At 38.1% G+C, this 24,895-nt stretch overlaps 2 protein-coding genes across 3 annotated transcripts in view; one reads left to right on the top strand and one right to left on the bottom strand.

Annotated features, from left to right (window-relative positions):
• Positions 1 to 134: 134 nt before the first annotated feature.
• LOC143296220 (axin interactor, dorsalization-associated protein-like) lies at positions 135 to 14,630 on the bottom strand. Of its 2 annotated transcripts, none has more exons than XM_076608040.1 (11): positions 14,375 to 14,630; positions 13,231 to 13,347; positions 12,036 to 12,099; positions 10,841 to 10,900; positions 10,311 to 10,365; positions 8,851 to 8,953; positions 8,303 to 8,349; positions 6,772 to 6,900; positions 5,771 to 5,893; positions 4,077 to 4,194; positions 135 to 2,912 (listed from the first exon to the last, which is right to left on the bottom strand). In XM_076608040.1, the coding sequence occupies exons 1-11, from the start codon at positions 14,410 to 14,412 to the stop codon at positions 2,819 to 2,821; spliced, it is 948 nt and encodes a 315-aa protein (XP_076464155.1). In that variant the 5' UTR covers positions 14,413 to 14,630; the 3' UTR covers positions 135 to 2,818. The 2 variants fall into 2 exon arrangements, with proteins under 2 accessions (XP_076464155.1, XP_076464156.1); XM_076608041.1 differs by having other exon boundaries at positions 14,416 to 14,628.
• Positions 14,631 to 14,841: 211 nt separating this feature from the next.
• The window catches only part of LOC143296219 (son of sevenless homolog 1-like), a 41,012-nt gene continuing 30,958 nt past the window's right edge, over positions 14,842 to 24,895 (top strand). The window contains exons 1-7 of the mRNA XM_076608038.1: positions 14,842 to 15,242; positions 18,738 to 18,995; positions 21,187 to 21,270; positions 22,116 to 22,196; positions 22,840 to 23,037; positions 24,151 to 24,291; positions 24,511 to 24,621. Coding sequence (XP_076464153.1) covers positions 15,141 to 15,242; positions 18,738 to 18,995; positions 21,187 to 21,270; positions 22,116 to 22,196; positions 22,840 to 23,037; positions 24,151 to 24,291; positions 24,511 to 24,621 — 975 coding nt within the window. The 5' untranslated portion in view covers positions 14,842 to 15,140. The remainder of the gene's footprint in view (positions 15,243 to 18,737; positions 18,996 to 21,186; positions 21,271 to 22,115; positions 22,197 to 22,839; positions 23,038 to 24,150; positions 24,292 to 24,510; positions 24,622 to 24,895) is intronic.

Raw genomic sequence — 24,895 nt, 5'->3', positions numbered from 1 at the left:
TTGTTTTGATTTCATGACCAACGCTGCAGGTGTGTGTATCTTTATGGCCTGGATGGAAGGGTAACAGTGACACTGCAACATATCGTTTGCATTTTTTCACTCCTCAACAAAAAGTAACAGCACACAGGTTTAATTCAAAAAGTTTAATTGGCATTAAAAAACCTCACTCCTTTTAATTGAACACACTGGGAAAAAATAGTTACAAAGAGACTTGGCAGGATGAACACGATATACAAAATACACGGGATAGAAGAGAGTGTCTGTGTGAGTGTCTATGTTTACCCTTTCGTTACCACAGTGAACAGTAAATAACCAAAATGTATCAACAGCTCTCTGCAAACCACTGCCATCCAATCATCACCAAGCAGGCATCTGATACAGGGTTCACAGAAAGTTAAGGACCTCTTGGAAACTTGCAGTTTTCTTCTTGGGGGCATGGTGAAGTAATGCTGAATTTCTGACAACAGTGGTGTATGAAGCCAGTGTAATAATGAGCACCACTCATAACCAGAGGTACTTTATTGCATGTCCACTTACAATCAAAAACCACAGCTACATTAGTTTTTTTAAACACATGTTCATGGTGTATGTGCACCTGCAACAGCTGCCAGTGCTTTCAGTGAGAGGCCAGTGATAGACCATGTGTGGCCTGCATGATTTAAACCATCTCTTGTTTTTATGAAAACATTCATGCTTTTATGAGGTGTTCCTCAACTTTTTGTGAAGTCTGTATTTCCCACCTACTACACCAAACCACAGCAAAACTTACATATCACTGCGAAAGAAATGTGAACCTGTAAAAGTTCAGTTCTCTTGCTTTTAGGTGTTGAATAATGACACAGTGACAATGATCAGTTGCAATATGAATGCCATGTTTTGTATAAGGTTTTTATCAAACAAAATTATTCTTTTTTTTCAATATTCATTTACTTCTTTTTTTTTCTTTCTTTTTTTTCTTAAAGCCTGACTAAGCACGTTGGGCTACGCTGCTGGTCAGGCATCTGCTTAGCAGGTGTGGTGTAGCGTATATGGATTTGTCCAAACGCATTGACACCTCCTTGAGCTACTGATACTGATACCATAAAACAGACTGTGTCAATGATCAGTTGAAATTAGTATCTCATAGTTTGTATAAAAATATTCTAATCATGCCCTTCTAAGCGAAGAGCTACCCCTTACCAGTCATAGTGATGTGTGTCATGTTTCGTATTAGTTTCCAGCCACACTTCAAAAACCAATAGATCATAGTAAAAACACACAGAGTAAATAACAATGACATACTATTATAGCAGAGAGATTGAAAACTGATGTGATGGTGATGGTGTGTATGTGCGTGTGTGTGTGTGGTGTGGGCGAATTGTGGAAGGGTGAGGGGGAGATGAAAGGGAAAGGGAGAATGAAAATTTGTGTTATTAAACTGCTACAAAGGCATATTTTTAACATGGAAAAAAGAACAAACAAGGCAATATTAGGCAGTTTCAAGCAAGCATTGCAGTTTAGAATACTCAAGGAAGCACACACAACACAATCGACATTGATAAGATGGCAGACGACAAATATGAGAATTCCCCCCCCAAAACTCATGCAAACAATTTTTTCACACAATCGTTGTTTGAAACTTTACGCATCAACAAAGAGATACTTCAGATATAAACAGACTGGAAGTCAACAGATTATAAATTTGTAAAACAGCAGATCACAAAGAAAAGAATCCATCAGCCTAAAGGGGTGAGAAATTTGTGTATCTATTTCTGTCATATCTCATGTAATTCTACCGGGCCGGACATATTTTGTGGCACCTTGCTCCTCCTGTGAGGTGTAGAGGAGATAACACAGATGATGACTATGATAACAAAGATGCTGATTATGGTATCTCTTTAGGGGTCCTTTAGTTTCCATGGCTGTTAGGCTCTGCCACTGACTCAAACTTTCATAAATCTGCTCATCTGGTTAAGTTTTTTCTCCTCTCTGTGCTGCCTCTGACTGCTGTGACTGGCAAATGTTGTGGAGGTCCAGAGTCAAATATGATCCAAAAACCAGTAAATATCATGAATGGAAGCGTAGAGTAAAGCCTTGTCATGTAGCTCCAGATCTAAAATGGACCTCTGTAGCAGCATTGCTGTCATTATTCTCAACATCAATATTGCAAAAAAAAAAAGAAAAAAAAAGAAAAAAAAAAAAGAAAGAAAAAAAAGAAGTTCCAAATTATTTGGCCTTTCATGCCCAGCTCTCATGGTGACCCCAGTTACGACCTCCCTCCACTTCCAGGCTTGGAGTGAGTTCTGTCAAAGGCTTTCGGTGTTGGCAGATTCATGGTGGGACTGTCACTGGCGGTCTCCAATCTAGGGGGTGGGGGAGGGGGAACACTCAGTCCAGCTTCACAACTAACTCTACTTCACTCCACTTGTGGATAGTGAAGAACTGAAGTGTGAACACTAGCATTTTTATTTCACATCTTTTTGCACAACTGCAGCGTTTGATGACCTTGTGACATTTAACCCTCATGCATGAGTTTCAGTTTCAAGAAGGTGTCAAAGTATGTGGACTGATCCTCATATACCACACCAACTTGATTTAAAAAAGTGAGAGAGAGAGAGAGAGAGAGAGAGAGAAAGGGATGAAAAAAACCCTTAATGTCTTCTCAGAAAAAAAAGAAGATAATTTACAACAACAAAAAAGTCAAACAGTATGGAAAGGAATGGTTAGGGGCTTGGGGAAGAACCAAAATAAATCACACAACTGAAATGGCAGGCAGCACAAACACACAATAACAACTGATAATCAACAACAATAACAGCAGAAGCAGCAGCAGCATGTGTTATCTGAAGAGCTGGAGTCGCAGATGGAGGTAGAGAGGCTTCACTGTCAGCAGGTTGATGTTCTTCCTCCGGTAATCTGTCGGCTTCTTGTACCTGGGACACAAGTCGCTCACCAACATGTGATTCATCATTTTGTTTAATGCTAAGTTAAATGAATGACAACGAATGCAGAGGAAGAAAAATATCCTGATTAAAAGTAAGGGTTTTAATTCCCTAGAAGGGCCTTCAAGCTAATAAACTGCCTGCAGGCAGAAATCTATACATTGCAGCATGAAATATAAACAAAAGAGAAGAAAGACCAATACAGCTGACAGAATGAAAATGTGTGGTGGAAAAGAGAAAATGAGTCATCCGTGAAAAACAACAAAAAACAACAACAAAAAAACACCTGGGCTTTAAATGCACAGAGGTGTTTTCAGGCATTATTGACTGTGTTTTCTGCTGAGCATGGGCTTTATGTGATGAGGCAACATACAATAAACAGTGTCAACTCAAATCATGGTGCAATAAACAAGGTAGCATAATTCATGTAGTAAAGATACAAATAACATAAACAACAACAAGGTATGTAATTGCATCAATGAAGACAGAGAAAGAATCTTAAAATATAATTTACACAATAGCAACTGAATTAGAGGTTGAAAAAAAAAGTGAATATTTTCAAAGACGTTAATGTTATTTTGCATACTGAAAGAGTTGTTACCAAACAGAAAATTCTGAACTGAGATCTCTCTGGTGGGAGGTTATAGATGTAGTTTGTCCAGTTTTAGGTATGATTTGTACAGTACTAAACAAAATGTTCAACTGTTTCTTGGAAATAACTGCAAATACAAGAATATCATTTAATATGTATCGTTTACAAAGGTCATGATTCAAACGCTCAAATGAAGTCTCAGCTGATTATTTGCTCTTTCCTATTTCCAACATATCATTTAATATGTATCAGTTACAAAAGTAATGATTCAAACGCTCAAATGAAGTCTCAGCCGATTATTTGCTCTTTCCTATTTCCAACATATCATTTAATATGTATCAGTTACAAAGGTAATGATTCAAACGCTCAAATGAAGTCTCAGCTGATTATTTGCTCTTTCCTATTTCCAACATATCATTTAATATGTATCAGTTACAAAGGTAATGATTCAAACGCTCAAATGAAGTCTCAGCCGATTATTTGCTCTTTCCTATTTCCAGTGATGTCGAACCAAAGAGAGTTGTGAGGAACAGCAGTGTTTTTAAGCCAGACCAGTAACTCACAGCTCCAGAGCCAGGGGCCCCTCCTTGATCTCATCCTTCTCCAGACAGGCCCAGCACCGCGTGCTGACCATCTGCTTCTTGGGCTTGTAGTGCTTCAGCTCAAAGAACACCGCAAACCCTGTCAATGTAGTGTTAAACATCAATCAATCCCTCAATCAAATCACTTTAGTGTCCTCACGAAAAAATACATGGAAATTTGTGGTACTGCGAAACCTGTCATTGTGGTGTTGTCAATAATCATTCAAATCACTTTTTACACAAATGTGTAAGGACAAACCTGTGTCCTCGCCAAGCAAAATCGGCTGAGTTGCTGCCCCTGGACAAAGCAATTTGGATGGCAGCAGTCAACAGGTTGTGTCATATTAAAGCCTCACTTTGCCATGATTGCAAACAAATGATTAAACACAGCATTCACAAGAAATTCAGAGAGTATTTTCCCCCTGACACAGTGAAGTTCTATGTTCGTTCATTGTCTATGGCAACAGCCAAAACAAAGTAGTGGTCATGATCGGCAATTTGTTGGCTGCTGTCCACAGATGGAATTTTGCAGGACTGACAATTTGTCAGTCGCAGTCAGAATGTATTAATGTCCTCACAGAAAATAGAAGGAAAACTGACTTCCGGGTGATAAGATAGCATGAGACAGTGAAACAGTATAATACCATTTTATAGATATATATACTTTTTTTAATTTGTAAAACTATACATAGCACATTCAAAATGTATGAGAACCTAATATATAAAACCAGTAAAAAGAAAAAAAAAAAAAAAAGCAGTACATTCTCAAATAAACACTCCAACCTCCTCCTCCCCTATTCTTAATCACCCTCTCCCCTCTCTCTTCAAACTACCCCAACCCCCTGGATCCATATGGTCCTTCAACCCTCAAAACTCTGACTTGTACCCCATCCACAAGAGTGGTAACACTTCTATAGGAGTGCTGTAGGAACCTGACAGTAACCAAGTGACTGTTACAAAGAAGAAAGGTACATAACATAGTGTAAGAACCACAGCATATGATTACACAGCATCTATATGAATGTACAGAATCTTTCTCATGGTTTAAAATCAGTTACGTGCATAGCACCCATCCTGTGGTTCAAAGTTAATCGAACATAAATATCATACAGCTATAGTTACTTAAATGACTAAAAAAAAACACCCCACAAAAAACTAACCTGAACATAATCATACATAATAAACAAAGTCATATATATAATTAAAAATTCAAATCCAAATTCCCAATGGGTACTTCACATGTTCCAGGCGCAGAAAGGAATACAACACGGTAAGGGTGCTCAATTATCAAGTCCAGAAAAAGACACAAAAAAAAAGAAAAAAAAAGAAAAAAGAAAAAAAAAGAAGTATTTCTGGAGAAAATATATTAGGAAATGGACCAGCAAGACAGCAAATAAGAAAGAGACAACAGAAAGAAAAAATGGAAAAAGCCAGACTGAAAAAAAAAAAAAAAAAAAAAAAAAAAACAGAGAAGAGGAAATTTCCAGCTCAGATTTTCCAGAAGGTGGGGATATCATTTAAAGCTCCCTGCATCCCCACAGGGGAGATCAAGGAACAGAAGAGTCCTTGTGTTTAACGACCTACTGGCTGATGCTCTTAAGGTCATGCTGCTCAGTGCTTGGGTTTTGGGAGAAAATACAAAACCTATCTACAAAGGCAAAAGACAAAGCTGTGACCTGGTGGCAGGCTTTCGATGGCCTTCTGGATGTGTACATCCATGTTAAAGATGATGCAGGTGTCCCGCTTCTCCTGGGCTGGTGGCGTGTCTTGTGATGCCATCATGTCCTGACCCTGGTTGTCTAATCACACATGGTCAAGTGTTTGTCAATCATGATGATATCAATAATCATAATAGCAATAATCATAATGCAAAATCCACTCAAATATTGATGTGTTCATATATATATCTATATATATCTATATATATCTATATATATATATAAAAGCCATGGTGTAGTGTCCAGTTTTATAAATTTGGGATTTACTACCAAGATTTTACATACACACATACATACACACACACACATATATATATATATCTATATCTATCTATCTATCTATCTATCTATCTATCTATATATATATATATATATATATTCATATGTATCCTCTCAGTCTGCTCCACTCAGGTTGACAGCCCGTTAAGCAAGTGCTTGGTCTGTGATTGAAGATAGGCGCTGTATAACAATAATAATGAGAGTCACTGACCTTTGACGAACACAGTGTGGAATTTTTTGTAAAGTGCTTAGAGCTTGGTCTCTGACCGAAGATATGTGCTGTAGAAGTATCAATAAAATAATGACAGACGCTGACCTCTGATGTACACAGTGTTGTACAGTGCTTAGAGCTCGGTCTCTGACCGAAGATATGTGCTGTATAAGTATCAATAATAATGACAGTTGCTGACCTCTGACGTACACAGTGTTGTACAGTGCTTAGAGCTCGGTCTCTGACCGAAGATATGTGCTGTATAAGTATCAATAATAATGACAGTCGCTGACCTTTGACGTAGAGCTCGGTCTCTGACCGAAGATATGTGCTGTATAAGTATCAATAATAATGACAGTCGCTGACCTTTGACGTACACAATGTGGTACAGTGCTTAGAGCTCAGTCTCTGACTGAAGATATGCACAGTGTAAGTATCAATGTTAATAACAATGATAAGAATTGCCCACCTTTGACAGACACAGTGAGGAAAGGGTCGATGAACTGGGAGGCATCCTTCAGCCCTAGCTGTTCCACTCGCACCGTCAGCAGTGTCATCCCTACCACTGGCAACGGTCTGGGCAACAAACTGCCTCGACCTGATGAAAAAAAAAAAAAAAAAAAAGAAGTAAAAAGAAAAAAAAAAGAAAAAGAAAAAGAAAAGAAAAGATGACTGTTGTGAGAGGAAAACAAACAAGTTTTTGTCTGGGTCTTTGGTATGCAGAGAGAGAGAGAGAGTGTGGTTATTTACCTGATATAGGTTCTCTATCAGTAATCCAGTCTGGGTTGCCTTTGTTTTTTACTTCCAAATAACATGTCAATACATTTCAAACACACTTCATTTGTATGAACAATGTCTGTTCCAGTTCAGCCTAAATACCATGGCCTACTTAACACTTTCATTCATGCTGTTTTCATGCAGTGTATGCTACTCTGACAGTAGTGCTGGTTGACACTCTGAACCCTGATTTCTTATTAATCCTTTATATGTGGTTGCTTCCCTCGGACCCATTTATAGATATTTTCATACTGCAGGGGGCACGTTCAGTTTCATTTTCTTAATCACTTGATCATTCAGTCTCTTTACCTTCTTTGTTTTTTCCTCTTCTTTGTTTGCCAATATTTTCAAGGGGACTGAGCATATTGTTGGCGACACTCTACATTTTGTGTTTAAGTATGGCTATTACCATGCATTCACCTGTTGTTGGGCTGGTCCACAGACACTGCAGTGCAGTTGCACTGAAAGGGTACAAAGTCTTAAGTACATCTACAGTACCAGCAGTTGTGCCTGGGTTTACTGGGAAGCGTGTGTGGAACAGACATCAGTTTGCAGAATGCAGACGTGGTTTTACTGGCCAGACTTGACGCAGAGCAACTGAAGTCATGGTGCATGTGATAACCAGCCAATGAAACTGTTCAGCTCAGTGTTTGACTTTGACCTCAGCATAATGTACTTCATGACTGGTCAAACACGAGAGTTCTATCGCATAGATCTGCAATGCTGAAGAGTACATAAACTGAATGGGATATTAAAGGGAGGCCAATGTCAGATGCAGTTTTGATGGTATAAGTGGACAAATCTTGCCATATGGGGACTTCATTAAGCCACAGACTCCACTTCCACAGTCTTTTTTAAATCTTCTCTGAAGATCCATCTATCTAAACAGTGCTGATATCTATCTCCACCACAGTTCCAAACTGCGTTTCATCCATGGTATAATTTGTGTGTGTGTGTGTGTGTGTGTGTGTGTGTGTGTGTGTGTGTGTGTGTGAACATGTATGTGTGTGCAAGTGAATCAGTTAGATGAGTGTTGTTATGATTCCTGTTTTGCAGTGAATGTGTAAACTTTTCATATTATTATTCATCATATAATGTTAATGAGCTTGGTACATTTAAAGCGTTTTGAGCTCTGCAAAAAAAAAAAAAAAAAAGAAAAAAAAAAGAAGTGCTGAATATGAGCTCATTATCATCATTATTTAGAATTTAGATATCATTCTCACCTTGCTCTTCAGCTCTCTCCTCTTGACTCTTGCGTTTCATGCCATCTCTGGAAGAGAACACACAGCCAGAAAATACAGTGTTTTTTTTTTTTAATGTATACAAATGTAAACTCTCTTCTTCTCTGCACGTAAATGTGTACATGCATGTATGTGTGAGTAACTGAATGAGCGACAAAAAGGGAAAGAGAGAATGAGGGAGGGAGAGCGAGAGAGTAGAGGAAGTGTGTATCTTTGTGTTTACATGAGTATGGGGGTGAGAGTGGTGACGGTGGGACAACAGACAGAATTGACTGAATGAATACATGAATGACAAACAGTAAAGGGTGGTAACTCTCTCCATTACACAAGGCACACAACTTCACACAGGTGCTAGCTGAATCGGTAGCGTAAGCATCACTGACTTGAAGTTGTGTGCCTTGTGTAATGGAGAGAGTTACCACCCTTTACTATTTGTTAATCATATCGTTTCCTGGCCTCATTATTTGTATAATTTCCAGTGAATAAATGAATGCCTGTGACAACTATTCACCACTGTGCGCTGCACTCACTGCTGACACAGAAGCTGCTGGTACTGGACCTGTGCCAGTGACACGTCCAGGGGGAACTCACTCTTGCTGCTGCTGCCGCTGCCGCCAAGGATGCTTTGGAAAGCTGCACATGGAAACACAGTTTCAGTTTCCAAGGTGGTGTCAAAACATGCAGACTGATCCCATATACGCTATGACAAATATGTTTGAAAAAATACACCTAAAAACCCAAGGAGCTGGTAAGGCTTTGAGAGTCTACCATAGGACTGTGAAAAAGAAAAAGAAAAAAAAGAAAGAATAACATGGAAACACAGTTTGCAATAAAGTGTGACATCAGACAACTAGTGCAACAGAACAGAAAACAGAAGAAGAAGAACAGAACAGATTTTAACACAGTAGAATGGAATAGAAGAGAAGTGTGGGGAACTGGTAATTTTTTGGACTTCTGGTCAAGTGCTCATTAGCCTGAGACCCTGTTTCACATGGTGTTGGGTCCTTGGGGAAGGCACTTTGCCCTGATTTTCCTCACTTCAACCAGGTGCGAATGGGACAGGGAACCTGACTTTGGTCTATGGAGGTTTAAAAAACGTGGAAGAGGACTGGTCCCTCCCTTCCTATGCCAAGCCCTTCACACTATGAATATGACCGTAAAAGGTTACAGGACCTCTAACCTTAAAAAAGAAGAAGAGAACTGAGCAGAAGTCAGAACAGAGTACACCTCTACCAATCCAATTCAGAAATCCAAGCAGGTGCACACACGGCTCGCAAACATGTATCATATATGACATTTTGTCAACAAGCAAAGACTTAAACCTATATAAATGACAACAGTATATCCATGAAACATAAAAATCAGGCTCCTGTGTGCTCTGGTATATTCCATCTTTCTGTATGCATGCGAAACATAGACCTTTAAGGTGGATTTAGGATGAAAACTCCGGCCATTGCAATGACGTCTTTTCACAAGATACTAACCATTAGAGAAACAAGAAGTACAAAAAGGCAGAAAAAGAAGCATAAGCGGAAGAAGCATAAGCAGAAGAAGAAGAAGAGGAAGTAGAAGTAGAAGAAAAGAAGAAGAAGAAGAAGAAGAACAACAACAACAACAACAGGTACATGAGAAAGACATACTTCACAGGCATTGTAAACAACACTTCCTGTGACGTGAATGACCAGTTTACCTCATTTCAATGATACAATGCATAGATCTAAATCTGAATGAGTTTCTTTTAATTCAGTGAAACATGACCTCTCTGTTGCATTTTCTTGTGTTTCTATCTTCTTTGGTTACTGTTATTTAAAAAAAAAAAAATGTGTGTGTTGAACTCCCCAAATAAAAAGCAATTTCTGGGGATGTCACAAACATTGTGTGATCATGGCTACATTGGGTAAAGTATCAAAGTGACTCATGACAGCAGACCAAGTATTGGAGGAAAAAGAGAGAGAGCGAGAGGGGAAAAAAGGCAGGAAAATTCACTCACTTGACTCTAAACGCTTCAGATCATTCAGTGATACCCCTGCTGACTGTGCTGATTTCTGAAAGTAAATCAATGATATTTTAAAAGCACTAAAAAAAAGTAATAATAATAGCAATGATAGTCAAGCCTCTTAAAGGGTTTCATAATAACATTTCAGTCACACAAAATCATACGCACATACACACACACACACATTACAAAGACATGAAATTCTTTTCACAGCATTGTCATGATAATGACTATCAATAACGACTGTTAACATTGTCCTGTTCTGGTTATTGCTGCTAACACATGTTTAGATTCTTCAATCATAGCAATTATGGTGGCAATAAGAAAATACACAAAACTAAATGACTACGAAGAAAAGAATGAAACTTTAAGAAATGTAATTCACCATGCACCAGTACAGTCACCATGATTACAAATAAACATAGTACATGCATTCTACAGAGAGGAAGACCTACTGTACTGAAAGAAAGCCATAAAGAGCTGTGCAGAAATAAGTACTGACAGACAGACAGATGGAAACATACTTGAGATTGCAGAGCCCGCTCTCTAGAGTCCAGACAAACCGCTATTTTCTCCAGTGTTTTCTGTTACATAGTGAAAACACAAGCCCAGCAGTGATAACATCATTTGTGTGTGTGTGTGTGTGTGTGTGTGTGTGTGTGTGTGTGTGTGTGTGTGTGTGTGTGTGTCTGTGTGTGTGTGTGCGTGCGTGTGTGCGTGCGTGCGTGCGTGTGTGTGTGTGCGTGTGTGTGTGCACGCGCGCGCACGCACGCACATGTGTGTGCGTGTGTGAATATGGAGAAAATAGTGGATTAATGCAATAGGAGAGAAAGAAAATATGCAAAGAGAGAAGTGAGTGACAGACACAATGCCAAAAGCAGCCCTTTGTTCAAACTAAAAACAAAACAAAACCACAACAACAAAAAACAAAGCAAAAAAACAACAACAACAACTCATGAAGTCATTTATGATTCTAAACAACAGAAAAAAGGGAAAAAGAAAAACGTTTCATAGCTGTCACTGTTGTAAACAGAAAAAGAAAATCTATAAGAATAATGTTTAAATACACACATAAGAAAGGCTATAAATAAATGTGGTAAACTCTCTTGCAACAAAAAAAAACAAACAAAAAAACCAAAAAACTAAAGAAACACACTCATGAAAAAACAAGTAAGAATCTAAAGTCAAGGTAAGAAAAAATTATTTTATCAAGCATTTCTACAAATGCCTTTTCATTTTATGTCCCAGTTTGTTATGAGAAGATGTATAACATGGAACCAAAACACAACTACACCACATCACACACACACACACACATATGAGAGTACACACATAAACATACACACATGTATGTAAACACACAAACTCACACTCATATATTATATGTGAATGCACAAACTCTATCAAGCACATGTATATATATATGGACACACAAAGACATACACTTATGTATACTGTTACAAATGTATCTGTGTACACACAATGTCAAAGCACGAAGACTTAAAAAACAAAGAAACAAGAAAAAAGAGAACAAACACAAAAAGATACATACAACTTATGTAAGTATACAGTGTGCAGAGCAACTACAACTAATAAAAAGAGGAAAAATGCAGGATTAATTAAACAAAATTTTATGGAGATAAGTAAACTGCATCCAATTCCTTTTTATTCTTGTCTAGTTGCTTTTCAACATGTCACTCAATGTGGTGATAAATTTACCTTCTGGGCATCAGAAAAAGTACTGTCATCAGAGCTGGAATACTGATGCAACTGCTTGGAAAGCCTGCAAAGAACACATGCATGCATGCACCCACATATGCACATATACAAATGCGCACACACATGCACTTATATGCATGCCCATGCACACGCATAAAAAACAACAGCGTTCCCCAAAAACGTATATATATATATATAGACACACACATACATCACACACACACACACACACACACACACACACACAAGTGCTTACTTAATATAATCAAGACTTTTGAATATTCATGAATCAATTGTGGTATTTTCTGTCAACAACAGTAAAAAAAACAAACAAAAACAAAACAAAAACAAACACCCCCCAAAAACAACAACAACAAAACAACAAACAAAAACAAAACAAAAAAAAACAACCAAAAAACAAGATGCCAGTGTAGAATTAACAAACACTGGCATGAAGTCTTCATGAAGCACCAAGGTATGTCTGTGTGAATGTGAAAGGGTCAAATTCAGACAGAAATTGGTTCAGAATGCCTCAAGAATGGGGTACTAGACCACATACCTGCTTCAGTTTCAAGGTGTCAAAGTGTGCAGAATAATCCATATGCTACACCACATCTGCTATAATTTTTTTTTAAAAGCCTGACGTGTAAACCCAATTAGCTGCTCAGGCCTTGAAAGATTCAGATTCAGAATAACATTATATATCCCTCTACCCCAGACACTCTTTCTCTGCTAAAATATCATTGTTAATGTGGCAAAAATATCTGGATCTCTAGTATTATCTCTGTATTTTCCAGCACTTAAACCTTTGATGGAAAGAAGCTAATGTATGGAACAGGCCGAAGTCTTTCCTCAGATTTATTCATGATGCAGTTTTATCATTGAAACTTACACAGTGCATATCCTCTGTCAAAGACCAAGATCTAAGTGCTTTACAGACACCACAGTCATTTGCACAACAGGCTGCCTATCTGGGTATAGTTGACTGACAACTATCTTTAAGCACTGATCATTTATACCCTGTGTCATTCAGCCAGGCTTCAGTCACTCACACACATACATTTGTATTTATATTTTCTCCATAAGTTTTACATTGCAAATCAGTTAAGCATATCTCCTTTTTTCTACTGGGATGTCCTTGTTAATGTTACACAGATCTATATGTATTGTATACACACACATTCTAAAAGTGTACCTTTGATATACATCAATAGCTTCAACAGGCTGACCCCACATGTCAAAATCTGTTGCTCTCTTGAATGCTGCCTGCCATCGCTTTAGCAGAATGGATACATCATCCTCAGCCATCATACTGTGAGAACAAAAAAATACACATCAAGATTAAGATTACAGCTGAAGATAGACAGCTGTAGTAGCAATAACATCCTAACTTTTTGTTGTTGTTGCCTCATCTTCTACAAATTACAAAATGCGTACCATGATCTATGCTGGGTTTTAAAAAAATTTTTTTTTAAATTTAAAAACAAAAAGAGTTTATTTTCATATAATGATGTCTTTACTTACTCAGGGACACTGAGCTGGATTATAGATAGATAACTTGGGGAAAAACAACAAAACACATGAGAGAGAGAGAGAGAGAGAGAGAGAGAGAGAGAGAGAGAGAGAGAGAGAGAGAGAGAGAGAGAGAGGAGACAGACGGACAGACAGAAAGTTAGAGAGAGAAGAAAAGATGTGGGGTAGGGAGGAGCAGAGAACACTATATCATTGTATGTATCATGTCATTAGATATAGATGACTTGCAAAGTACAAGTTGTAGACTTCTTCAGTCTTCTGCCTGATACAGGACGATATGTTTGTTCCTTGTTATTTCTTAAACTGATGTTCTAGATGAACATTTGGTTATGCTATGGTTAGATACTAATCTGATTAGGATACTCAATTCATTAATATTGTTCCGTAAGATAATAAGTCTATCAAAACTGTTAATAAATATAAAAAAAGAAAGAAATAATGAAAAGAAAATGGTGAAAGGTTTTGTCGGCTTCAGTTGATATAAATGTGTACGTACGGTCATTTAGTGTGAAAAGATTAAGTGTACTGCTTTGAAGTAATGTCCATGCATAATTTTACATATGCCTTGATATCAGTGAACTTCAAGGAGGCTGGTCACAGCACTCAACACACCTTGACAGATGCATTCAAACTGTGAATATATATATATATATATATATATATATAAACAAAAACAAAACAAAAAACCAACAACAACAAAAACAAAACAAAACGAACAAAAACCAACCCAAAAACCAACAACAACAAAAAACAAACAAAAACCCCCAACAAAAACAACAACAACAAAACACCTAGGATATACTAACAGAAGGGTCAAGATTCCTCCTGTGTTTTGAGTTCTCATCACCTGTTTTCAGCATCTGCTGCAACTGCTGTTCTTAGCTGTCATTTTTGAATGATTTGTCTTTGAACACACCAAATTCCTCTGAAATATCCCTCCTTTCTGCAGCAACAAGCCGTGGGTTGTTCAACTAAAACACTGGCTTGCTGCTCGTAGTAATATAATTTATTTTCCTTCACCAGGTTCAACACAACAGGTTCCCTGCCAAGGTCTGGGCGCCATTTGTAAACAAATACCGCAAACCAAATTGAATCCGTTTTATCATTTAAATTGAATCTCTGAAACAAAGTTATTTATCATAACCATTGCTCATATATTATTTGTAATCAACCGATCGTACTAACAAGGTATTGAAAATGATATTGGCACTACTTGGTATATGTCGTAAAAGTAAATCTTGCAGATGCGCAGTCAATCAAAGTTGTACTTCCTGTGATTGAATGCGGAAATCTCATTTGGCGTAGTGAAACTGGGGACAATGTGCCGCTTCAACGGTGTGAATTAGAGACAGCATGTGAGGTGATCGGAGCTTGAGGTCTTCTGTCTTTTTCAGTCGATTGTTGGGCTGTGACGACATCCGACACGATGACTTGATGTTGTGCAGCTGTGACCCCGATTGTAATTTTACAAGGTTATGTCCCTTGTATGTTAAACATGGCAGGGAAGAAAGTTGCAGACAAATACTTACTTTTCGAAGTTAACTGTCCTTAGGGTAATCGCATTTAAGCGGTATGTTCCCCGCACTTTCTGCAGGCGATAATCCTTCTCATGGTGGGTGTTCATCCGAGATTGCTACGAAATGGAAAGGCATTTTCGTCAGTGCACTAAGAGGGGTAAGTACAACTGCACGTACTCTGCAGAGCTTCATGATTCAGAATCAGAGGATGCTGTTTTGTCACATGACTGGCGCGGAACGTATGATTCACTCTTGTCTGTTTTTTCTACTTTCACATTTCATAGCATACATGCATACTACACATTCAGCAGGCTGCCTTGCATTCACACATTTCTCAACAGTTTACAGAAAGAGCTATGAAAAGATAAGCTCCTCTCACCTCTCCCTCATCCATTCATCGGTCCCATCTTTTTTTATTTTTTATTTATTTATTTATTTTTTAAGATATTAAAAAAAATCACCTCAGTTTTCAACATTTGATATTTTGAGATGGATTATATACTTACTGGATACCAAACTAATGATTGCTCTGGACAGAAAACATACAGCTGCCAGTGACAGAGTTTATTATGCATGGTATTAATGGTTTGATAACAAATATCATTAACTCAGACTGTGTACATAACTGAAATATCTAAAGTAAAAAAAAAAGAAAAAGAAAAGCAAAACACATTTTTCATCAGAACATGGAAAACAGTTATAAGAAATTTTTCTGGTCTTTAAATGTGACAAATGACTTCAGTGTAAAAACAACAACAAAATAATGGATCTCATCAAAGAATATGGTACCCTTCCCAAGCTTGAAGATGATGTCGTTACCATAACAACAGGAGGAAGTGATTAGGAGATTACTCTCCGTACATGGATAAATGTCAGTTATATTTATTCATTTTGTGCTTTGTTTAAATCAAAGAAAACGTTAATGAAAGAGTGATAACTGTTTAAAAACAACAACAAAACATATGGTTTTTTGTCAGTTAGAATATCCAAGTGCAAAGTCTTGCAAGTAAAATGGTATGCACGTCTCTTTAAGTTCTCTACATTTAGTCTGAGTATGAAATATTGTGCTCCATTTTTGTAAAGCATTAAAAAACGTATGTGATCAAGTATATGTAATAATTATTATTCTTGTTGGTCATGTTGGTTTTAAAGCACTGACATAACTGCTTTGTAGTAATTAATACTGTACTGGTGCTATTTACAGGCATCACATTTGAAAAATATGACTTCACTTGCCAACATTAAATCATTGTTGGATTTCTTTTTTATATAGATAATAATTATCCCTGACCAGCTCTTTACCAATAACACCTTTGAATACGGAAGTTGTATGTGTGGAGAAAAAGCTGATTACCTTGCACTTAGGATGCGGTTATGAACATCATTATTTGTGTGGGTATTTCAGATTGTTTTTCACTTACTATTTTTTACCAACACTGCAGGTGTCACTGCTTGTAGATCTTTGGCATGGTTGATGGAGGGAGGTGGGACATATATTAGTACATATTTGAGAACCAATTTCTGGACTCAGATGCATCATAGTTCACATGTACAGACTTAACTATCATGCAGGTTTAGATTGATTTGTGTGACTCATTTTTTGTTATCTGTCAGTGTGGGGATGAGTATCACGAAACACTATGTAAGTAAAAAGCCATGAATTCATTCATTATACATCTGGATGAGTCTCTCTGGTGATTATTTTTATCAACATTATGAATCATTTTACTGACATATTTGATATTTTCAGCACATTCTGAGTTGGAGTAATAGATTAAGTGTCATAGACTTGCAAACCTCAACTGGGTCATGTAATAATTTAGTCAGAAAGTGGTATCACTCATCGATTCACTTGAATCACTGGCAGTATATGTTACATGGTTTTGTTATAAAATGTGCTGAAACTGTGAAAGATAAGACTAGTACTAGTAATGTAGAACTCTGATCAGTACTATTTTTAGCATAATTATGTATATGTGGCAGTTGTTGGATACTACTAGTGATATGACAAGAAAAGTATTTCCTTATTAATTTTGTCTGTCATTGTGACATGGATTACATTTACAGCATGTTTTCTGTTGAAATTTCAGAAATTTGGTCACTGCAGCCATTGCAGGTAGTGCATTCACCATTCAGTGGGTATGCTTACATTCCATGCACCTGTTGATACAGTGCAAGGTGCATGGATACAATGGACAGAATTAGCTTTAAAACAGGAAAGATGCTTGTAAAAGAGCAGGTTGGATTCTGATTTTTTAAATATCATAAAGAAGGCAGAGGTTGAACAAACTGATTTGAACTGTTCATTAACAAACAACTTTCACAAGTTCTACTTTAGCTAAATGATAAAAAGTTTTCATTGGAGAAAAAATTGCGTAGCTGCAATCATGAATCAGTGTGACAGTGGTGGTGGGGAAGAATCACTGATTGGGATGCCTGCTGTCATCATTACCATTTTGTCTTTACTTTGATATTCAGAATAGGTAGGAAATTTCAAATAGTAGAACATTAGTACTTGTGGTTAAAACATTTTTTTTCTTCAAATTTCTGCACCCACACAGGGATCGCGCTAGACTTTTTCAAAACGCGTGCAGCTTATGCAAAGTCGGCAAAAAAACGCGTAAGTTAGAGTCAGAATTGCGTCAGACCTATGACACTAAATCAAAGGTTTACTCACCCATTTTCACCGCTCACGTCGGCGCTGAAATTCACCGCAAGCCCTGACAATCAGTTCGTTGCACTGGCTCAATACTGGACCTTCCATTGCAATGCGCAACAGCGTGTGCACATGCGCATCTGTCAGTCTTGATCGGTCAGCAGTTTTGATCATATTTTGCCAGCTGAAACCTCTCTCACAAGGAATAGAGCTGACAGGGACTGTCAATGCAATGTTCGCCAGCACAGCAAAATCAGGATATGTTGCGTCATAATCCATGATGACGACTTTGCAGGCTTTCTCGAAACTGGTCACGCCCTGTAATGACGCCAGCTAAGCAGTGTTGTGTGCGTGCGTACTCTGTTAATTGGCTGTAGCTGTTAAGAGTCACATAGGCATCTCGCAGTGCTCCGCCTGCACAGACACTTTGTCTTGTACCGTCTGATTCATTATCGCAAACCTAGCTGCCAAGTCAGTCCTAAAGTTGCATTGATACGGCTTGGAGTAAAAGTTGTTTTACGTAAGTGTTACGCGTGAGCGCTGTGAAAATGCGTCAGCGAAAATCAAAATGCGTCAAATACGTGAAAAACATGCGTTAACGCGATCCCTGACACAGTTTTTTGACATGATTTTACGCACCATTACTCGATGTGTGTCATTTTTATGATGATAGCAGTTGACTTGATGCACCTTTCTGCTTTCTTTAAGAATTATTTATCTTTAAAAATTAATTGCTGTGATTATTTATTATTATTTTATTAAAGCCATTTTTATTCAGTTTGAATAGGTCAACATTTTGTAAAGCAATAACTTGGAAAGCAATAGAAAGCCTACAAAACATTACTTCTTTCTCGGACTTTTAGTATCTTTAAATGTTTGCTTTCTTTTTTTTTTATAATAAAAAACAACCCCCCCCCCCCCACACACACACACTAACTTGCACATTGCCCCCCGCTCCACACCCCCCTCCCCCTGTCACCTGTGTCCTCCACACAGGTGCAGCGCCAGGTGCACCCCTCCCTGACGGCGAAGGAGGATGCCATGGACTACCTGGAGAGCCTGATGCTGCAGCTGCTGCAGCTGTTGTGCTCCTCGCAGCCCCACACAGTGCAGGATGTGGAGGAGCGGGTGCACAAGACCTTCCCCGACCCCATAGACAAGTGGGCCATCCGCGACGCCCGCAATGCCCTGGAGAAGGGCAAGAAGAACTCCAGCCTGCTGTTGCCTGTAGAGAAAGTCCAGCCTGTGCTGAAGGTGGGTTCGGGAGAGGGGCATGTTGTACGTGTGTTTTCTTGGTAGGTGAATGGCATTGGTGTTGATGTGTGAGAATTAAAAGTATTGTTTGCTTCTAAGAGCTGACAGGAAATGATATTGTGCAGGGTTGGTACAAAGTCATGGAAGCCTGGAAACGTCTTTGACAGTTTCAGTTTCAGTTTCAGTAGCTCAAGGAGGCGTCACTGCGTTCGGACAAAACCATATACGCTACACCACATCTGCCAAGCAGATGCCTGACCAGCAGCGTAACCCAACGCGCTTAGTCAGGCCTTGAGAACACACACACACACACACACACACACAACGGGGGAATAAATAATAGATAAGCTTGCATAAATAAATAAATAAATAAATAATAATTATAATATAGAAAAAGGTAGTAGTAATAATATTAGTAATACTAATAAAATGATAATAATAAAACATAAATAAATAAATAAATAAGACAACAATGGTGATAAATAAGCAAATAAATGTAAAATATGAAGACACACATTCACACATACACCCACACATGCATAACAGAAATGCACCAGACATGCAGTTTCACATATATGAAAGCACAGTCAAATACATATAAACATACATGAGCTCCAACACACACACACACACACACACGCATTACCGTGCACCTCCTCTACCCCCCTCCTCCACACACTCATTTCTAGTCTAAGTATCGCAGCTTCCACGGCACACACACACACATACACACACACACACACACACACACACACACACACACACACACACACACATTACCTTGCACCTCCTCTACCCCCTCCTCCACACACTCATTTCTAGTCTACGTATCGCAGCTTCCACGGCACACACACACACACACAAACACACACTCACAGAGATGAACACTTATACAAGCACACACACATACGCCCATATCTCCCACCCCCAACCCCACACACGTACATACAAAGATATATATATATATATAAATATATATATATATATATATATATATATATATATATATATATATATATACACGTTCCAATATCCTGTTGCTCCCACAGTGTAGGCATGCATACACTCACATACCTCATCCTCTACCCCACCTCCCCCCGCACTCCCACCTCCCCTCACACACACACACACACACACACGTACACATATCTCTCCTGACACTTGTGTACAATTTCACTCTCGCACATTCACAAACGCACTCAAAAGCACAGACCCACACATACACACAAACACACTCTTTGAAAAATAAGTTAAACCATTTCCAGGGGCTTGAAAAGTCTTTGCAAAATATATTTTGCCCTTCAGGCTCCGGTAGATTCATAGAATTTTGATGAAACTATGACAGTGCCGATCAACGTACAGCTTAATCAGTTAATGTATTATATATATATATATAAACCACTCCTAAAAACAAACAAATGGGAAGCGGTGAAATTTTATAATCGTCAGTCTCTGTTATCGGCAGTATAGCAGACACATTTTTTTTTTCAGTTTGGTTTTGTGTTGGGGAAAATTTTCAGTCTAGTCTGTAAAAAGTATGGATTTCTGTTCATAGTCACATCTGTGAGAACTCTGTTGGTAGGTATTGTACGACCATACTGTTTACTGTTTTTCATTAAAAAGTCTTTATTCTTTATTCTGAAAACTAGGCTGGCTTATTACACAGCTGTTTCATAAATGGTAATGATAAAAAGGGTATTAAGTGAATGCATTTCAAACTGCAAGATAAAGAAGAAAATGGTTTGCAGCTTCTAAACTATATGTCGGTTGAAAACTTGTAAACAGTTTGTCCGTCTTTCCACTCCTGTTTCTGTTTCCACTCCATGCATTATTTTACTTTTAAAATGCAATATGATTATTTCATTCTTTGTTTCACTTGTGAAAGATAAGAAAAAGCTATTAACTCTACATAGGCGCTAAGATAAATTAAACGACAACCACAATGTCATAATTGTAATGTACATGCATAAAGTTGGCATTGCCAGTAGCTGTTAAAAAATAAGATATCTCTGCACATGATTTTTTATTTTGTATGAGTTAAATAACATTTCTTTTCTTTGTGGGCTTTGTGAAATAAGTAAATCACTGTAACATTTCTTTGTTTTTGTGAGCTTTGTGAAGTAAGTTGCTGAGACCACAAATGAATCAAAAGTGAGATTGAAGTGGTATATACATGTCTCATTGTTTTCAGGAGGTTCTTGGATACCGTGTGGATTACAATGTTGCAGTTTACATTGTGGCTGTGATTGAATATACTGCTGCTGACATTCTGAAGGTAAGGCTGAAATTTATAGATCTCTTTGCTGGCTCTTTGTGTATGTCTCTGATAGAGAATATACGGACTTTTGTACTGTCACAGGTAAAATTTTATACTTCAGGTTGAACAACACCTAATTTACAATTACATACACATATTCTTTATTTCTGATAGCATTCACGTACACACATGCGCGACATGCACATGCTATGATACAGTTGTGGTGATGTACACACACACACACACACATCCACCTCCCCCAACACCCCCCCACACCCCTCCCTTCTCCCTATATCCACCCCCACCCTCCACACGAACAATATAACACAGCACAACACAACACAACACAACACAACAGACACTGAAATGACTAATGCATGCATGCACCTATGCATGTGAACGCTCACTTGGACATGCTAATGCAGATATTCACATGTGCATACTTGCTGCTAGCAGTTGGTATAAATTGATGTACAGTGTTCATGGACACATCTCTGCCTTTGATAACACAAATCCTCAAGATATTTGTGTTGATCCTGACACATACATAGGACAGGTACACAAATGAAGTTTGGGAGATTTCGCCTATATGATTAACGTACTTTACAGTGGCAAGACTTTGTGTCATTGCATGTGAGTCACATTTGATTTGTTTGTGCAGTTGATTTATAACCATTAACAATCATTCTGAATGAACAGATTGTCCTCCAAGCTGAATAAAGGGCCTTTTGGTGATCAGGGAATGGTGTGCTGGTCACTCATTCGTTTGTTTTCATTTTGCTTTGTAATTTGTTGATTCATGAGCATATGAACGGAAAGAAAAGTTTCTGTTTTTTGCTTGAGTCAGACGATGTCTGTTACAGTTCACTGGGATCTATGTGAAGAATATCCGTCATACTGAGATTACCTCTCAGGACATCAAAGTGGCAATATGTGCAGATCAGGTGAGCTTGCTCATCTTATTTCAGTTTTTGTATTGGATTAGTTTATTAATATATTTATTATTTGTTTACTTTTTGTCACAATGTAATTTTGTTATGTTATTTGTTTGTCATTGTATGTGAGTAGATGTGCAGTGATGTTTTGTTGGGATGTATTATTTTGGTGGAATGTGTATGTTTGTGGGATTTTTTTTAACACAGATCTATACATACTGTGAATGTATCTTTTGTGTCAAATATGTTGAGGAATGGATGGAGAGACAGAGAAGGCTGTGTATCTAGGGTTAACCCCATAATAACTCATGAAACACACACACCCGCACTCACAGATGCAATTGGAAAGATTGTTGAAGATGTTTACGGTCATTTCTTGTCATTGTTGAAAATTATGAAAATTTGCTGCACAGTTCGGATCGACACTTTGCTTAAGATTTTTCTAATAAGTTTGCTGATTACTTTAAATTAGGTTTTTGCTCCTTTAAAAAAGCTTAAAGCTTTTTGTTTCCTGCCTAAAATCACACAGTGTGAATTGACATTAAGTCAAAGAACACACACACATGTGAGGCTGACACAGTAAGAAAAAAGCAAACAAAAAAATCCAAAAACCCAACCCAACCAAAAAAATCTCTTTTTTGTCCCCCACCAGGTGTTGGTGGACATGTTCACACAAGAGGAGGATGTGACAGCCATGATGATCGAGGACGAGCCTGTCCGCCGAGAGTCCATGACCTACGAGGACATCGTCAAAGACTTCATTGTGGAGGAGACTCAGTACCTACGGGACCTGAACATGATCATCAAAGTGTTCCGTGCACCGTTTGCTGATCTGTTTCCTCGATCGAAGGTAGGCATACTGACTACAGAATACAGAATACTTTCATCATATCTATAATAAGAGAAATTCATTTGTGGTGTATGTCACATAAACAGTGTATGTCTGTCATTCAATATGAATGCTTAAAAGGCATAAAATGCTTGAATGCTAGGTTGGTGTAACTTCCACAGACATTAATCTCAGTCATATATGGCAGTAATCTCAGGAAGAACAGAGGAGAGATTGTGTTTACTCATCAGTTTCAGTCACTTTGATTGCTTGAGTTTTGTGGTATTTCAAAGCGTTTAATTGCATGCACCATAGCACTTTATAAAAATAGATGATAAATGATAAGAGACATGTATTGAGTTCAGGAGATGTTGTAGTGATCCATCTCACCTCATTGAATTTCAGGGATGGAACTTACAAGTCAGATTGACATGAAAGAATAATGAGGTTAGGACTAGGAGAGTAAATGATTTACAGACAATAAAGAGCAGTAACTCTCTCCATACACAAGGTTCAACATGAAAGAAAAATGAGGTTAGGAGAGTAAATGAATACATGTCAGACTGCTGTCACCAGCAAAAGATAGTATGTCAGTCACCTTACAAGGCCTGGAAAGAACTTTTCATCACTATTCTGGTTGAACTTAGTTTTAGGAGGATGGTTATTTGTCAGGTTGTTGCCGCTTGGCACATGGTGGAGCAGCGGTGGCCTGGTGGTAACGCACCTGACTTGGAAGCAAGCGTCCATGGGTTTGAGTCTCATATATATATATATATACAGACAAGGATCTTTACTCCCCCTTCAACTAGACCTTGGGTGGTGTTGGTCTAGATGCTAGTCTTTCAGATGAGATGATAAACTGAGGTCCCACATGCAGTGTGCACATTACAAAATTAATTAAAACAAATACACTTACACACACACACACACACACACACTAAGAAAAAGAAAAAAAGGGCGGTGCTGCACTTTTACTGTAGTCTAATCCAAACCAGTCCAATCCAGTCCAGTCCAGTCCAGTGCAGTCCAGTCCAGTGCAATGCAGTGCAATCCAATGCAATCCAATGCAGTCCAGTCCAGCACAATACAATACAATAATACAGATTGTGTGTGTGTGTGTGTGTGATTGTGTAGGACCTGGAAGTGATCTTCAGCAATATTCTGGACATCTACGAGGTTACGGCCAAACTGCTGAGCTCTGTGGAGGAGCAGATGGAGGTGGCTCAGGACAATGAGCTTCCCCAAGTGGGGGTCTGCTTTGAGGACCTGGCTGAGGTGACTCTACGGTTGTATGCATGCATGTGTGTGTGTGTGTGTGTGTGTGTGTGTGTGTGTTCCTTATTTTTACTCCTACGTGAAGGTGTCAGTGGCAAAGTGAAAAAGTGAAGCAGAACATGTGATAAATTCTGAATTGTTTGTTGCTATCTGTTTAAGTGTGAATTGCTAATTGCTATCGGTGTGTGAATTGTTCATTGCTATCCTTTCATGTTTCAGGGAGAAGAGTTCAATGTGTATGAGCGCTATGTGGACGATATGTTGTCACCATGTGGAAAGGAACGCCTGAACACACTGTTACAGAGGGATGATGTCTGTGATTTGTTAGAGGTAACATTGTTGTGCTGTGCTTTACTGTGCAAAAGATATGATTAGAAAGTGATGTAGCTATGTGTGTGTAGATTCTTGTCAATATAGTTACAGTGAATGGCATGGAATCCAGCTTTTTTTTAAGGAAATGTAGTTTTTATTGTTATAGGTTTTCAAATGTTCTCTGCCGGTTTTTCCTTTTTGTGTTGTTTACAGTGATCTAAAAAGTACTTTTGAATATTGTTTATATTTTGAAACAGACAGTATTTTAAAATCTGCTTAATTTCAGAAATAT

Source organism: Babylonia areolata, chromosome 21 (genome assembly GCF_041734735.1).
Source record: "Babylonia areolata isolate BAREFJ2019XMU chromosome 21, ASM4173473v1, whole genome shotgun sequence".
In the NCBI taxonomy this organism is placed as follows: Eukaryota; Metazoa; Mollusca; class Gastropoda; order Neogastropoda; family Buccinidae; genus Babylonia; species Babylonia areolata.
This window is presented reverse-complemented; position numbering and strand designations above follow the sequence as displayed.